This window comes from Sphaerodactylus townsendi, linkage group LG07, assembly GCF_021028975.2.
Source record: "Sphaerodactylus townsendi isolate TG3544 linkage group LG07, MPM_Stown_v2.3, whole genome shotgun sequence".
NCBI lineage: Eukaryota > Metazoa > Chordata > Lepidosauria > Squamata > Sphaerodactylidae > Sphaerodactylus > Sphaerodactylus townsendi.
Window position 1 is genome coordinate 53,578,507 of NC_059431.1, and position 16,895 is coordinate 53,595,401.

The following is a 16,895-nucleotide window of genomic DNA, read 5'->3' on the forward strand; positions in this document are numbered from 1 at the left end:
TATTTTATAAGAGGTTTGCAATGTACAAAGGCGGTCTGTTGGAGAACACACCAGTTGCATTTACTTGAACAGGCAACCAACAGAGTATGTTGTGTTCAACTTACAATGAACCTAAGTAATTGGCATATATTTTTAATGATCCTTTGCTGGCAAAAAAACCCTTTACTACAAATAAATTGCAATAATATAGACCCTAAAAGAAATCAGTCGTAACAAAACTGATACAACCTCTATAGTTAAGGCTACATTCAGGCATTATAAAGAAACTGAAGTTTACAAAAGGCACAAATCTGGTTTGTTAAAGTCTTCCTTGTTTGGGAAGTCTTTACTTGCACTCTGTATGCAAAGGGAGGAGGAAGAGAGCTCATGACAAGCCAGGTATATATTCATCACAAACAAATCTATCTGAATAGCACCAGTAATGTCAACTTCATGAAAATATAGTATCATATATAGTCCAGGAGTACAACTAAAAAAACATGGAATCTGTAATCTAGAGTATGTTAATTTCCAGTGTCTAATTTATATGCTTCTTTCTCTTCTCTCCTCTCCAACCCCCTTCAATTTATCTGGGAGGTATGAACAACATATCTGTGTTTTCTGTCCATAAAATAGCTATTGTGTTTTTACATTGTTGAAATTCAGATCTTTCCTCAAAATCTTGCAGCATTTTTATTAGACCCCAGTTAACAAGTATGAGGGAAAACTGATCAAAATACTCTGACGAAATCCTCAAATTTGAAGTACAATGGGAAATCACAAATGGGAAACATCAAAGAATAAGAAGTCTCTTTAAGATAAGAGAATACAGGGATTTTGATGTGGCAAAGGGTAGAAGAAATAGTTTGATACACTTTATACTCATTGGGGATTACATGTGACCAAAAAGTTTTTTAAAAAATATTTTTTAGTGGGTTGATGTCTATTTTTGACAAAGTGCTGTTGAACAGAACTAAAATGGTTAAACTTGTGTAATTCAGCCTAGTACATCAGTTGGGTCTTCCATCTGCACAGATGATGATATATTTATTAGAGAAAATAACTTTCTGAAAAGATGCCCCCACTTTACACCTGCACTGCAAGGGAAGGGTTGTGTTCTTTTGACGATTCTCCTGACAATGTTTGCTCAGATTTACACTAGAACAAAGCTTTGTTGCATTATATCCATAAAGGTAAACACACACACACACCTCAATGTTACTAACCAGGGTGGAACCAGTTGTATGTAATGCTCAACTGGACTAAAACCTTCCTCCAAATGTCTGTTTTCCCCTTAAATGTAAATTAGAAAAAAAATCCCAGTTTTTTTCAAATAGTTTCAAAATTTACAGATGTTTTATGTTACTATACAACAGCAAAAGACATAGATTTTTTTTAGTTCTCCATCTTGCACAGATATTGTATTTCATGAAATACTGGTATAGAAATAATAAAGATGGAACTGTATAGCTTCCCCCCTCTCCCTTCTATAACATCTAGTTCAATTTCCCCTTTGTCTTTTATAATTTCCCCTACATCCCAGGCATGAGTCAATGCAGAGGAAACAGTGTAGGATGAGCGAAATGTGAAGCGAGGAACACAATTTGTTATGGGGCTGATATTCTGGTACCAGATGTGTTTGCTTTCCAGTCTGTAGTTTCATCCTGTGAGAAATTTGTGTTTTTGACAATCACTTTAAATTTCTTTCAAGTATTTTAGAGCTCAAGAAATTTGGTGAACCTAGCAGACAACTCTGAGTATTATGAGGGATACATTTGACTCAGATCAAATTTCTGTTGATGAGGATAGAATATATGTTAAAAAGTAATCGTGTTAGCTAGGTAAGAATATACAAAGAGTTCAGAGGATTATGATACAGAACTCAAATAACTTGTGCACACTGATATTGGTATGACAATTTCCAATTATGTTAATGCATCAATGTGATACATTATCTTATCTCTAAAAAATTCTGGAATACCAGTGACTACATATCTCACATGAACAGCTTGGAAATGTGCTGGGAAAAGTCACTGACTCTTTCATGAAAGAAATGAGTCCCTCAGACAATGTACACAGAATTCTGACATTCTCATATATTAAATATATTGCTGACATTCCCTTTATGTAGATAATCAGAAATTGCAGGTACCTGTAGACGTTGATAAGTCATTTCCATGAATATGCTTGTTACCTGAATTTGAAAAGATTCAGGTTAGTGAAGGAGAGGAGTACAGATTTTTTTAAAAAATTGTACTCCATAATATAAAGCCAATATTCTCTTATATGAAATTTCAGGATCTTTTCAGCTCTATGATCACTGTGACAAAACATGACAATACCCCCAAAACAGCAATTTGGTAATATGTAATTTTTTAAACTTATAGGCTCCTCTTAATCGAAGGTTCTAACAATACACTATTATTCAATGTTACATGTGGGGCCACATACATATCAGCTGATGTTATCAGGTTGCTATCCCAATTTATCCCTTTAAAAACAGATACATTGAATGTATAATCTGCAGAGATTTCATTTATAATTATAATTATATTATATTAAATATTATATATATATATATATATATATATATATATATATATATATAATTATATATTATATATATATATAATTATATATTATATACAATAATAATATAATTATATTATATAATTGGCAATTTATCCATTTGACATATTTTGTTCTTTCAAAAAAAATCACAGGAAGAACTTGCCTTATGAAATAAAATTTTATAAGTGGGATTTGTACAATTTCTCTCATATATTAATGACTATTTTAATGCAGTTACTTTAGCTGTTTTAATGCTTGTATTACTTCCCCCACTTAGAAAGAAAGCTACCAAGGTTGTATTAATTTTCTTTAAATGCAGTACTTTGAAAAGCAATCACTTTTCAAAAGAGTAGCAATCAGATATGTTGACAAAGGAACAAACAAAGTAAGTACTGGACTACTGACAAGTGCATTTTTTCCCTTGAGCACAGCCTATTTAAATCTTCATGTTTCAGTATTTTCAAAGACTTCATATAATGCTGACACACAGTTTCAGGCATTTCAGTGTTCAAAGCAGTCCCTTCACAGCACAAAGTTCAGGAAATTCGGTGATCTTCTAAAAAGATTGTTAGACTTACCAACAACAGTTCTCTCCCTACAAGAAATATGAAACATGACATGAAATGGAGCATCACTTTGATGTGAAAAAGTAAACATACAAGAATCCTTGGCGAAAGGCCAAATGACTTGTTTGAAACCTAAGTAAAATGGATAGAAGTAACATGTTTTGAATACCTGAAATATTCTGCTGGGGCTAAAGAAGGCTTTTTCTAATTCTGTCTGAAGCATTTGAGTTTCTTACATTATGGTCTAGCACAACTGAATTAGGAAAAAGGAATTTCCCTACATTAAAACAAACTACCACAAAAGTCTGAACCCAGTAATGATGGGATAATCCAATTTTAGCACTGAATAATTAGTATGCTAAGGAACCATGTTTTCCATTTTTATGTAAGCCTCAACATTGCAAAAAACAAATAGTAAACTGAATGGCACTATGAACAAACTGATACTCAAGTTTCACAAAAAATGATTATTGCTAATCAATAAAAATGGTCTCAATTCACAGTATTAATTTATATAAGAAAAACAAGTATGGACAGTGTTTATGCATTTGTCATTCTGTGGAATAAATATTTGCATTGTGTCATGACATGATCTCGACAAAAGAAATTATGATTTATATTAAAGCAAGTTAGTTTTGATATAATATACATAGTTGTTCCCTTATACAAAACTACGTATGCAAATCAAACAATTAACAAAGAATTTAATTCTTAATTCCAGAAATTTGTTTTTCCTGTCCCACCGAAAGTTTGATTTGGGAGTACTGAATTAATTTTAATTACAACCTGTTTGACCTCAGCAGTGTTTCCAACTCTACATACCAATTTCAAGAGTTTTTTCCCCCTCTAATTAAATATTAACCAGAGCTTGGCCTATTCTGTTCTCATCTATTCTCATCGACAGGGTGAGAATGGCAGTACAGATTTTAATACCTGGTATATCATTTGTTATTAAAATCTTTTATTTCCCTTAAAACTATCAAAAGCTGAGCAGAGTGCAGTGTTTCTCATGACAACTTATACCTCAGCAGAGAAGTGCAGAATTTCAGTAGAAGCAAGAGATTTATCTGCCATTGTAAAATCCCTGAGAGATTATCTAGACTGAGAAGTAAATCTAAAATATTGCATAACTATTTTATTATAATACACTCAATGCAACTAACACACTATGCTGATAACTCAAACTTCCACTAGCACGGTCACAGCCCACAAAAATCTTATTAAAAAGATCTTCTGAATCTGAAATAATGCTCTAACTTGGACTGCTTTGCCTGCCTTGTTAAACTTAATCCCTTTCAAATGACCCTTGCAAGGCAATTTTGATTTATTTTGGACTTTCCTTAATTTGTTACCCCATTTATTGAAAAAGAACTGATCGGCTTTATTCATCCACAGCACAATGTTTTGATGTTTTAATACAGAGCTGACTTTAGCAACTGGTAGTGCTGAGATTCCAGAAGCAACTGACCAAAGTACCAGGAATGTGAACAAAAGGGCATTAGTACAGGGGCAGTTATGAATATTGCAGGAAACATATCATGTTTCCTCAAAAATAATCCCCACCCTGAAAATAAGCCCTATCATGATTTTTCAGGATTTTTGGAGGATGCTTAAAATATAAGCTCTCCTCCAAAAATAAGCCCTACTGGTAGTTACAGATCACAATCGTGGACAATGCCCTGTGCTCCCTGCCAATGAGGATGCAGCTTGTGTCACACGTGACGGGGGAAGCAATGGGTTGCCAAGAGCCTGCCTTAATGTATTGTGAAGGTAACGTATTTCCCCTAATATAAACCCTACCCCGAAAATAAGCCCTACTGCATCTTTGGGTGCAAAAATTAATATAAGACCCTGTCTTATTTTTGGGAAAACACGGTAGGGAGTACATGGAGGGATAGCAATGAATCCCCCATTGGTGGGTGTGGCGAGTACACCATGCCACTCGCCACCAAGTATAATGGATTGGCCAGAGAAAAGGGATTCCTGGTGGTTGTTTTCAGGAACCCTCCTTTATTTTAGTTTTGCTACCATCATTTACTTAAGGAGATCTAGAAAACCCCACACTGCTTCTAGCCACCAGTATTTTCAAGGATTCCCGCCTCTCAGTCACTCTTGCTTGAGGGGAAGTTCCTACAGGGTCCCTTAATTAATAATTTTGGAGGGAACTCACGATGGCTGGGGTTTCTAGTCAGTCACCCACGTTATCAATCACACACTCACAGACATGTACTGGCACGAGGGAATTTGAACAAAATAAATAAAAGTTTATTTTTGAAGTAAAAGAATCTCCTTTAACTGGCTCAGAGATAACCTTCAAATAAGCTTTTGATATTTGGTGGTTCTTCAGACTTAACACGCACACAGACAAACGCAGGTGTCTTTCAATAAACGAATTGGCTTTAATACCCTGTTCCCCCGAATATAAGACATCCCCTGAAAATAAGACATAGTAGAGGTTTTGCTGAAGTGCGAAATATAAGGCATCCCCCGAAAGTAAGACGTGGCAAAGTTTTTGTTTGGAAGCACGCCCGACGAACAGAACACAGAAAAATAAGACATCCCCTGAAAATAAGACATAGCGCATCTTTGGGAGCAAAAATTAATATAAGACGTTATCTTATTTTCGGGGAAACACAGTATGATTTACTTTTCTCCACAGACACACCCTTGACCTTATTCTTCCACTACCCACTGTTTCACACACAGTCCCGGCCCTGTGAGTTTCAGGCATTACACAGCCTCCCTCACTCACACACACCAAACCCTCTCTGCCTAGAGGTTTTGGAGCCCTCTCCAGACTGGTATGGTACAGGGGCTGGACAGACTCCTAAGTCCGGTCAGTGTCCACTGACAAGCCTCTGGCCAACGCTTCGCTCTGCACCAAAAGCCAGGGCCTTCCTTGGCCTCGCACAAGCTTCCTCCGCTTGAAGAGAGTTACCAGAATTCTGTCAGCTATCTGAGCTGGATCAGAATCCCTCTTCACAAGAGTCAGAACTGAGAGACTCCACTCTTCAGACTCTGCTCTCAAAATGAACACAAGCTGTTCTCAAACTGATCTGTTCAGATCTGATCTGTACTGAGCAGAACTTCAAGCTGTTCACTTTAGCACACACAAGACTGTTCTGCTGTCTCCTCTTCTGACAGGATCTGCTCTGTCTATCTTGTCAGCATTATATTGTCCCCTAACATTGGTCATAGGCAACTGTGCCTCCCAAAGACCAATCACATTGCTTCTATGTAAATTGGGGTCTGCTGCATTACTTTAAGTGTCACCCAGGCCTCTATAAGCAGGACTATTTCACACCAACCCTTCAAGGAGGGGCAAGTCCATTACATTGGGCAACATTTAATTCCCACCATGGACTGCAGAAGTCCTCCCGCCTCCCCACAACAGCCAGCCCAGCATGCAGATCAGCTGATCCATGGGCAGTAGAAGCCCTCCCATCTTCCCCCATCCCCACCAACCATCCCAGTTTGCGGATCAGGTGACCTTGGGAAGGGAGGTGGGGCAGAAGAGGGCCCGATCCTGCCTGCTGGACTAAATGCGCTCAGTTCAGCAAGTAGGATCAGGGCCCCCACACCTCTGCCCACCGCAAGCATCCCCATTCCATCCTTCTCTCACCCCAAATCTCACCTTTCCCCCCTCCCCATCCCAAAACTCACTTTCCCGCCCTCCCCCACCCCAAGCATCACTTTGCCATCCTGTCCCTCCAAGCCTTATCTTCCAACTCACCCTGACCGTAAGCCACATCTTCCATCCCTCCCACTTCACCCTCCCACACCAGTTTCTACACACTTCCCTCTTCTCTTGCCTGTTAGCCCTCTTAACTAGTCAGATTATTTGGACTATGAATGAATTAATGGTAAAGCTGCTGGGTAAGAACCTTTTGGACAGTCTGAAATCTCCAGAAGGAAATGATTTTATAAACTAACATACCGGTACATTTCTATTTTTCTAAAAGCACAGAAAACTAGAATCAGAACCCTCACAGAAGAGTTACAATCAAAGTAATCAAAAGTAAAAAACCATGTAGCCAAGGAGGCTGTACCGTCACTTTCCATAAAGGAGAAGCAGTTCTTCTCAGGCTGAAACCTAAGGATTCAGTTGCTTGATTCCCAAGCTAGAGTGTTTTCACTGGGGCCAGTGGCTACTTGGGGTGTCAATCAAGGCTTCCTGCACTTCCTAGTCATAACAACTGCAACATCCTTTACCAGATGGATGAATACTGTCTCAATCACTATTTTATGCTCAACAGGTGAAGCTCCAAATGTAAGTATTGAGGACATTATCAGTGGCCGTTTCTGCATGGCAGCGGAAACGACTGGGTCGGCGCTTCTCACGCCGACCCGAAGACGCTGGGACCGTCCACACGGACGGTCCCGGGAAGAGGTGGGCAGCCGGTACCGCGACCGGCAATCGGCCTCTGCGTGTCACCGACGACACGCTCTGGCCCTGCACGCCTGCTCGAGCGGCGCAGGGCAGGGGGGCGTGTCCCCAGGCCTCAGCGACGCGCCGGAGGCCCAGGGACAAGGTGAGTGCCGGGTTGGGGAGGCGCCGTGAAGCCTTCACGGCGGCGTATTCCAAAAAGAACGCTTCTTAGCGTTCTCAGAATAGGCCGGCTGCGGGCCAGCCGGGCGGCGCGGGGGCGGCGCGGCTGCGCTGCAGCTGCGCCGCCCATGCGAATGGCAGCCTGGAGACGGCGTTTTTACCGTCTCCAGGCCGTCATTTTCCGCCCGTGCGGAAACGGCCAGTGGTAGAGTATGGAGTAGAACTGAGACATGCAAATGGAAGCCATAACTACATACAAGGATGTACTTGCCAATTCAAAATGAACTGTTCATTCGTTTTTCCCCTTGCTTCTCTTGCCTCTCTAAAGGCAACGCTACAGCATTCGCCTAGGCAGGAATGTCCCCCAGAAACAAGGCTTGTAAGTTACAGAAACCAGTGAAACTCCCAACTCTCTTCTCTCAAACCCACATCAGACAATTGTGTAACAGATGAAGCAGTACCTGGTATCAAGATATAGAGAAAGAGGAAGCTGTTCCTCTTACTCTATCTGTCAAGCAGCTTTAAAGGACACAAAGCTCTGGTAAGAACAAGTTTCGCATGTCTATCTTGTGGAGTTGCCTCAGACATCTGCATGATATACCTTTATATAAAAGGACAATGCATTTACTACCACAGACATTGCCTGAGGTCATTTTCCCATCTCTCCAGGTTGGTATCCAAACCCAAACTTTTCCATGACCTGGTGAGACTGAATTTGCTGTATGCACTCTTCCTTGCCCATGCCTCTCCCCTACTTCCTACAAAATATTTGTTCTACACACAAAAATGATAATACAGACAATGTGCACAATAATTCCAAGACAGAATTAAAAATACAAGGACATCTGTTTTGGAAATCCTCTACTGAGCAGAAAAGTGAAACAGAAATGTTTTAAATAAAAATTTAAATAAATACTCAGCTATCTGTCAGTTTGGACAGGAATTTGTTTGCAAATTGCAATTAACATCCTTCAACTTCTGGAAAAGGGTAGATTTTTTAACATTTGAAAGTGCCTGTAATTTAACTATAAATACATTGTGCATGCAGTTTCTTCTAAGAACTGTCTTTCCCCCTAAGCCTTGTGTACCAGCTTGACCAAACTACCAAAGAAATAAGGTTTCTAAAGGATTTTCTGCTGGAAGGGGGGAAAATGATTATAAAACAGGGTTGTCTTTCAATTAAGGAAGAGCTTTTCATGGCCAGAGTCTTTTTTGATGTTGTTGTCTTAACTCTTTCTGATGATGTCTGTCTCCATAGCTAAGACGTTTGTGATCTATTTCATTTCAGGTTCTTACTGTTGCAGCTACATTCCCATCCAAAACAATAATATACTGAGTAGTCTCACAGCGAACTGAACATGAAACTGACCAAGGCTTCTCTAGCTAATGAGTTACATACTATTGAAAAATACAAAATAAAAAAAGGAAAATGCCTGGCTATGTAAAGCAAGGGAAGGAGTCGCTGGAAGACTCCCACCAGCTGCACAGATACAGAAACAGCATAAACAATTTAATTGTTTTTAAGAGAGACATCCCACAATAATCTAGGGTACAGTAAATAATCATAAATAACCAGCAGCTAACTGAACAGTTGCCATGACAAAGGTTGGCCGCAGGAGACAGACAAAAGGGCTTGCATTCTCTTTTGCTTGGAATTGCAAGCTAATCTTCAAGGCAATCCTCAACTGTGGCTGTGTTTTACTGCCAGGTACATTTTTTTGAAATTCTCACATGGACTTGGATGCTTTACCTGGGAGACAGTCTTATGTCATACAAATTCTATGACCAGACTTACTTCCAACCATGGAGCTACAAAAGTAGGCTGACAGTCATGTTTGGAATGGTAGGCTATTTCCCTCCCAAAGCAATGCTGCATTGCATATGATGTTAACTGTATTGAAACTGCCCAGTGATTGGAATCTGAGTAAAGTCCTGGGCCACTTTTGAAGCACTGTATTAACTTTTCTTTCCACAATTATTGTTGTAATGTTGTTCACAGGATTGCAACAAATGCGAAACATTAGGTTTGGCTTAGCAAACTACTCTTGACAACCTGTGTACAGCTATGCATTTTTAAAAATATACATGGCATGACAAACACTAAAATCCTAACTTCATAATGGGATAAATGGTGACCTAGTATAAATTATATAAAATTGTGTTATTCCTCATTTTGTTATTATTTTCAAACAAGCTAACAATAACATTACCTCCATGGCTTGTGCCAAGCGTTCCTCAAGGGCCATATATGTCAGGAATTGCGGATCCACATATGAAATGGCTTGAGCAACACCAAGACCATCACCAAATTCGTCAAGCAGCCTGGGAAAGAGGGAACAGAAACACACTAAAAATAACTATCTAATTTAATTCCATCTTCCTTCGCTAAGTACTGTTTATGTCTGCCAATTTATCTCAGCTTTCGTTAAGCAGCCCATAATACTGATGAAACCTGAAACATAAAATTGGGCCAGCATAGTCATATTATCAATATGCTAGGTAAATAACCACAGTTTCGGTTTGAACAGAGATTAGCTCTGTTGCTCACTCTCTGGAAGTAGCGGAGAGCAGTAGCAGAGGAGAGGAGTAACAGGGAGAGGAGAAGTGGGACAGACAGCACTAGGCTTCTGAGAGGTGGGGTTTGCTGAGAGGAGGGGCTTGCTATTAGCTCTGTTGCTAACTCTCTGGAAGCAGCAGAGAGGAGGAGGAGAGGAGTAGCAGGGAGAGAAGTGGGACAGACACACTAGGCTTTTGAGAGGTGGGGCTGGCTGAGAGGTGGGCCTTGCTATTAGCACTGTTGCTCACTCTCTGGAAGCAGGTGTTTTACTGAAAAAAGACCATATCTTGAGGGATAGTAGAAGGTACGGAAACTCAAGGGGGAGGCATTCATTAAAAGTTTAATATTTGAATATCTAAACAGAGTTAGATATGAAGGCAGGAAGCCAGCAGGGGTGTGGAGGCTCTCCAGTGTTTTGCATTGAGTGTCACATGAACAATCTACCACTAGGGAAGACGTCATGGGTGTGCCCTCGCTGCAATGAGCTCCTGGCACTCAGGGAACGTGTGCGTTCTCTTAAAGCCAAGGTGGCAGACCTGGAGAAACTGAGAAAAGCAGAGAGAGTGACAGGTGAGGCTTTTCAGGGACCTAACAGCCAGGTTTCACTCCTAGGGTGACATTTCTTCAGATGTCATGGAGAATGAGGGTCTGGGGGACGGAGGGTGCCAGTCTAAGGTGGTGGAAGATGCTCTCTTAGATGGGACCCCTTCCTTAGCTGGTGATCAGCTATCCTCTTGCACTGAGGAAACCCCTCAGGGAGATGGGGGGCTCCTCGTAGTAGGCGATTCGATCATTAGGAATTGGGTTTGTGAGAGGTGTGATGACCGCATGGTGACTTGCCTGCCTGGTGCGAAGACTGCGAATGTCATGCTTCGTACAGGGCTGGGGTGGAATCAGCAGTTGTGATCCACATTGGAACCAACAACTTTGGGAAATGTAGCCGGGAGGTTCTGGAGGCTAAATTTAGGCTGCTAGGTAACAGGTTGAAATCCAGGACCCCCAAGGTGGCATTCTCAGAAATGCTACCTGTTCCATGTGCAGGGCGAGCTAGGCAAGCAGAGATACAGGGTCTCAATGCGTGGATGAGAAGGTGATGTAAGGCAGAGGGTTTCAGACTTGTTAGGAACTGGGGAACCTTTGAGGACAAGGCAGGTCTGTACAAAAGGGACGAGCTTCATCTTAACCAAAAAGGAACCAGGCTACTGGCACTCAACATTAAAAAGGTGGCAGAACAGCTTTCAAACTGATCCCTGGGGGAAAGCCAACAGGAGCTGAGGTGACTTCGATTCGGAATATAGAATCTATGGGGATGTAGACAGAGAGGGAGCTTTTTTTAAATCAACCACATACAGGCATGGAACATAGCAATATTAATGTGATAAGTGATAGTGTCTACAAAGGGCTAGAGGGCAAAGCACATAAATCCCAGGTTAGGGACAGAGACTGGGTATACTGGTGTCTCTATGCTAATAGTAGAAGCCTTTAACCTAAAATGAGGGAGCTGGAGTACAGAGTTTTGAAGGAGGACATTGATATAGCGGGCATCACAGAGACACAGTGGAATGAGGAGAACCAGTGGGATGCTGTTATCTCAGGTTACATGCTCTACAGGAAGTATAAGACAGGGTGTATCGGGGGTAGGGTTGCCCTCTATGCCAAAGAGAGCATAGTGTCACATAAAATACACAATGCTAGGGGAGATGATTCCCCTACAGAAGCACTGTGGATATCAATACCAGGTGTGAAGGATAGTCTAATATTAGGAATATATTATTGTCCCTGACCAAAGCGCACAAGAGGATTTGGAGATGGAAAAAGAAATTAGAGAGGCCAACAAAATCAAAAACATAGTGGTAATGGGTGATTTTAACTATCCTCACATAAACTGGAAAAATGCCTGTTCAGGTCATAGTAAGGAGAGAGCATTCCACAGTTGGATACTTACAATGATCTGTGCCTTAGAGGAGATGGTTGTGGAACCAACCAGGGGAGAGGTGATCCTAGATCTAAATTCTATGTGGGACCCAGGACCTGGTACAGGAAGTCAGTGTTGTTGAGCCGATAGGGAACAGCGACCACAATGCTGTCAGATTCAGTATCTCTGCATGCGAGCAAGTGACAACTGCTAATGTAGTTACATTCAACTTCAGAAGGGAAAATTTCTCAAAGATAAGGGGGATAGAAGCGCCTTGATAAGCTGAAAGGGAAAATCAAAGAGAGAGTCAAAACTGTCCAAAGAAGCTTGGAGGTTATTTAAAAACACAGTAATAAAAGAGATCAGGCTGGAAAGTGTTCCGTGAGGGTTAGGAAAGGTAGCACCTAGTCCAAAAGAAAGCTACCATGGTTAACAAGAGGGGAGGTTGTAGAAAACTATCAGGAAAAAAAATGTCTTTTAGAAAATGGAAGTCCAGTTCAATTGATGAAGAATACGAGAAGGAACACAAATGGTAGCAAAAGAGAAGCAAGTTAGCTGTAAGGGAGGCAAAAAAGGATTATGAGGAATGCATGGCTGCGAACATCAAGACCAGCAACAAACAGTCCTTCAAGTACATCAAAAGTAGGAAGCCAGCTAGGAAAACAGTAGGCCTGTTAGATGATGAAGGAACAAAAGATGTGTTAAAGGATGACAGGGAGATTGCAGAGAAGCTGAATGAATTCTTTTCAACTGTCTTCACCCAAGAGGAGGAGAGGAAAATTACTGCCCCTGAACCAAGCTTCTTAGGAGGCGAATCTGAGGAACCAGCAAAGATTGTGGTGGACAAATAAGAAGTTCTGGTAGCCATTGATAAACTAAATGCTACCAAAATTCTTTCTTTACTATGAGTGCAACTTGCAAGAATGGCAAGTTGAGAAGCCTGTCTCTTATTTGTTCTTCTTCACCTTTCTCACGTAAATCTCTTCACTGCTGTATCCCCTGATCCATTTTATGCAGCATAGAGAAGACAAGAAGCATCCCTATTCTGACCTCCCCCGGTGTGACAACTACCGTGTTTCCCCGAATATAAGGCATACCCATGAAATAAGACATAGTAGAGGTTTTGCTGAAGTGATCAATATAAGGCACCCCCCGAAAATAAGGCGTAGCAAAGTTTTTGTTTGCCTTGGGCCACGGAACAGAACCTGAAACCAGAGCAGGAAGCTGTGGAGCTGCCCCTGGAGGAAGTGCACCCAGCAACAGCAACGCTATTGGCTTTTTACCCCAGCCTTTCTTTCCCATAGAAAGAAAACCCTCCCGAGGCTACACCGAGGAAAGAGCAGCTTCTTTGTGCACGTTGGGAAAGGTCAAGCCGTGCCTCTTTTCTCCCTCTAAGCACTTCTAACCTTGAAAGCCACCTTGAGTCTCCTTACAGGAGAGAAAGGTGGTTTCATTAATCCAAACTCCTCCTCTTCTTCTAGTAGAGTTAAAAAAAACCCTTCTAATATTTTGAGATCGTTGCTGCCCGCCCCCAGAGCTAGCTGGCCGAGCAGCAAGTGGGCATTTAAACCTAAAGCTCCCGAGGGCCAGTCCAGCCTCTGTTTCTACAGCTGGGTGGGGCTCGGGCCGGGTGGCAGCGATGGCAGCTTCCAGGCACAGGGAGGCAGTGCGGCTGCTGCTGCCTTCCTCTCCCCCTCCCCACTTTGCAGGAGCTCAGGCTCCCACCTTGGGGCCTCGGCCGCACACCCCTCCGGGCCACTGCCCTGCTGCCTCCTACCGGGCCAAGCTGCTCATGCCCCTATCTCCCAGGAGGGATGTGATGACAGGGACGCCTGTTGTGACTGAGGGAAGTGCGGCTGAGGCGTGTGGCCAGGAGCTTCACTTCAAGCACACGCATAGGGCTCCTTCTTCCTCCCCTCTTGTTTACCAGCCCGCTTCTCCACCACCTCCTCCTCCTTCCCCCACACTCCTGTAAAGTTTGCAAGCTTCAGCTTGCAAAAAAAAGCATCTCAAAGTTGCAGCCTTTCCCTGCACCCCCCCTAATAACGGCCCGGGGGTTGCAACTTGTAAGCATCACTCCTGGCGGTTTGCAAGCAGCCTTCTGGAAGGATCAGTGGGTATGTCTCCCTCCCATTTTTTTTTTTTGCAAGGGATGCCTGGAGATGCAAAACTGCACAGGACTTTACCCCGGGCCTAGAGCACAGCTATTGGAGTTGGATTTGGAAAAGGACTGGCCCAGAGCCGGGGTTTGTTTTGGAGTAATGGGTCCCTCCCCACTCGGTGGGGCACGCTGCTTGCAAGGCGCACCAGGTCGGCTTTCTGCATGCATCGGGCTGGAAGTAGGAAGGGAAGGGGGGACCAAACAGCTCCCTAGCTGGTGCTGGATTCTGCCACAAGCGCTTTTGCACGCTGCTTAGAGCCTGGGGTAGGGAGAATTAAGCGTACTTTTAGGCCCCTGTTTGGAAGAAGCAAAGAGTGACTTTTAAGGAGGAGTTTAGGGTGTGGGTTGTTCCATGCAGGAGATGGAAAGGAAGTGCATGGATTTGGATTCCCCCCTCTCAGGGACTTAGCAGCCCTAACCTGCAAAGCTCACTTCAGAGCCCAGCAACAGCTCGAGCCTGCCTCCCCGAAGTCTTCCAAGAGGGGGGGGGAAGGGTCACTGGGCTGTCAAGAAAGCGGGCGGGATGAGACGAGGAGGCTGGCGGCGTGCAGCCAGTCCGGCCGGAGGGGACAGCTTGGGGGCAAGCAGGAGGCGCTGGGGTGGGAGGGGAAGGAGAGTGATGACGCGAGCAGGGAGAAAGTCAGAAGGAAAGAGAAAGAGAACGGAGCAGAGAGGGAGCCAAAACAGAAGAGAGAGAAATGCAAGGGGGAGAGAGAGAAGACGAAGCAAGACAGGGAGAGAACAGAGAGAAACTGCAAGAAAGGGCTACCAGGAAGGGAAGGGGGAATTGGAAGCCCTGAGAGTCAGAAGGAGGGGAAAAGAGGAGGGTATCTAGGGAAGAGGCAAACCCAGTATATAATAAATGTTCATTTTTTTGTTCAACAATAAATGTGAATTCTTCTTCATGGAAAAATAAGACATCCCCTGAAAATAAGACATAGCGCATCTTTGTGAACAAAAATTAATATAAGACACTGTCTTATATTCGGGGAAACAGGGTAGGAAGCAAGCAGCACCCATCAAGAAATGTTATCTGGCTCTAGGACCCACCAGTTGCTAATATTTATTTTTAAGTTTACTTCTGTAGCAAAGAGAACACCCATACCTCCATTCCACATCTAAGTCTTCACTCATACTAGAATCATCCTCCAAATTGTTGTTGCCATCCAACATGAAAAAGCCAGGATGTACAAAGTGGCTGACTTGATCGTTTTCCTCATCACTGCTGCTTTCAATTTCCTCAGGATACTGCAACCAAGGAATTTCACCGTCTTCCAGAGAGGTCTGTTCCCTTTATACAAAAATTAGAAAAGCTATACAAAATGAAAGCAAAACTAAATGTAAGCAATCATACAGAGAGTTATCTTCATTTGTGCTGAGTGGCCATATTACATCCAGGTGTATGTAAAAAAATACAACCCTGGCAACCATTTTCCACATATAGTGCATTCTAAGGAGCCAGCAATTGTTGAAGTAACAGCTAAAATACATTTATATAAAGCAAGACATTTGGGACTTCAAGATAGAAAGGATACAGTTACTAGGCCTCCAACAAGCTACACAGATTTGGCAATACTTAGATGTCAGTCCAACATCAACTCACAATGGACTTCGGAACAAGGCCTCACTATCAGACCTCTAGACTGTATGTTTGGGAGCAGATGCTCCCTCAGTGTTCTGGCACCAAATCATTTTGGGCTTAAAACTAGTAGCTTGAATTGAAACCAGAAACAAACAATGAAGTTGTTGGCACACTGCTAGTATGTGCTCCCTTGTGCACATATGGTAATGGTAATGTGGAAGTAGTGAAGATAGACTTTAAAACTTGTCTCAACAACTTAGTGACACTGCAATGCAATCTTAATACCCCCTCCTTAAACCTCCGCATTTTGGAGAACCATTTTTTAAAAACGATTCCATCCCTACATTTCAACCACATTGTGTGGTTATGTCCCACCACTATTACTCAACAAGTATATGTTTGTTAGGAGAATAGAGCACAAAGCTCAAGAATTAACCACCTGTTAGTATCTGCTTTATTTTAGATACATCACCTTTACTTATACTTTATACTATACACGGGCGGATTCAACTGGTTGTTGTGGGTTTTCCGGACTGTGTGGCTGTGGTCTGGTAGATCTTGTTCCTAATGTTTTGCCTACATCTGTGGCTGGGATCTTCAGAGGTGTATCACAGAGAGAAGTCTGTTACACTGGACACAGTGTGTAACAGACTTCTCTCTGTGATACACCTCAGAAGATCCCAGCCACAGATGCAGACAAAACATTAGGAACAAGATCTACCAGACCACGGCCACACAGCCCGGAAAACCAACAAAACTGCATGAATCTCCAATTTCTGGTTGAATTAGCAATAAATGCATTTTGTTTGCTTGCTGATCAGCCTGTTTTCTTTATTTATAAGACACTGACAGCAAACTATTTTAAAACCTTATAGTATTCTTGTGTGAAGACAAGAGAATTATATAAGGTACCTGCTACTTAAAACTTCAATGTCATAAATTCAAGCACATAGAAACTACTTTTCCAAGTCATTCTGTAAGTCACGATTTACTGAAAAAGGTCTCAGAAAGCAAG

General features: G+C 42.2%; 1 protein-coding gene across 5 annotated transcripts in view; it reads right to left on the reverse strand.

Moving 5' to 3' along the window:
* The window catches only part of PJA2 (praja ring finger ubiquitin ligase 2), a 62,773-nt gene that overhangs the window by 8,419 nt on the left and 37,459 nt on the right, over positions 1-16,895 (reverse strand). For all 5 annotated transcript variants that reach the window (XM_048503060.1, XM_048503061.1, XM_048503056.1 and 2 more), the window contains 2 exons: positions 15,404-15,589; positions 9,876-9,987 (listed from right to left, as the gene is read on the reverse strand). In XM_048503060.1, coding sequence (XP_048359017.1) covers positions 9,876-9,987; positions 15,404-15,589 — 298 coding nt within the window. The remainder of the gene's footprint in view (positions 1-9,875; positions 9,988-15,403; positions 15,590-16,895) is intronic.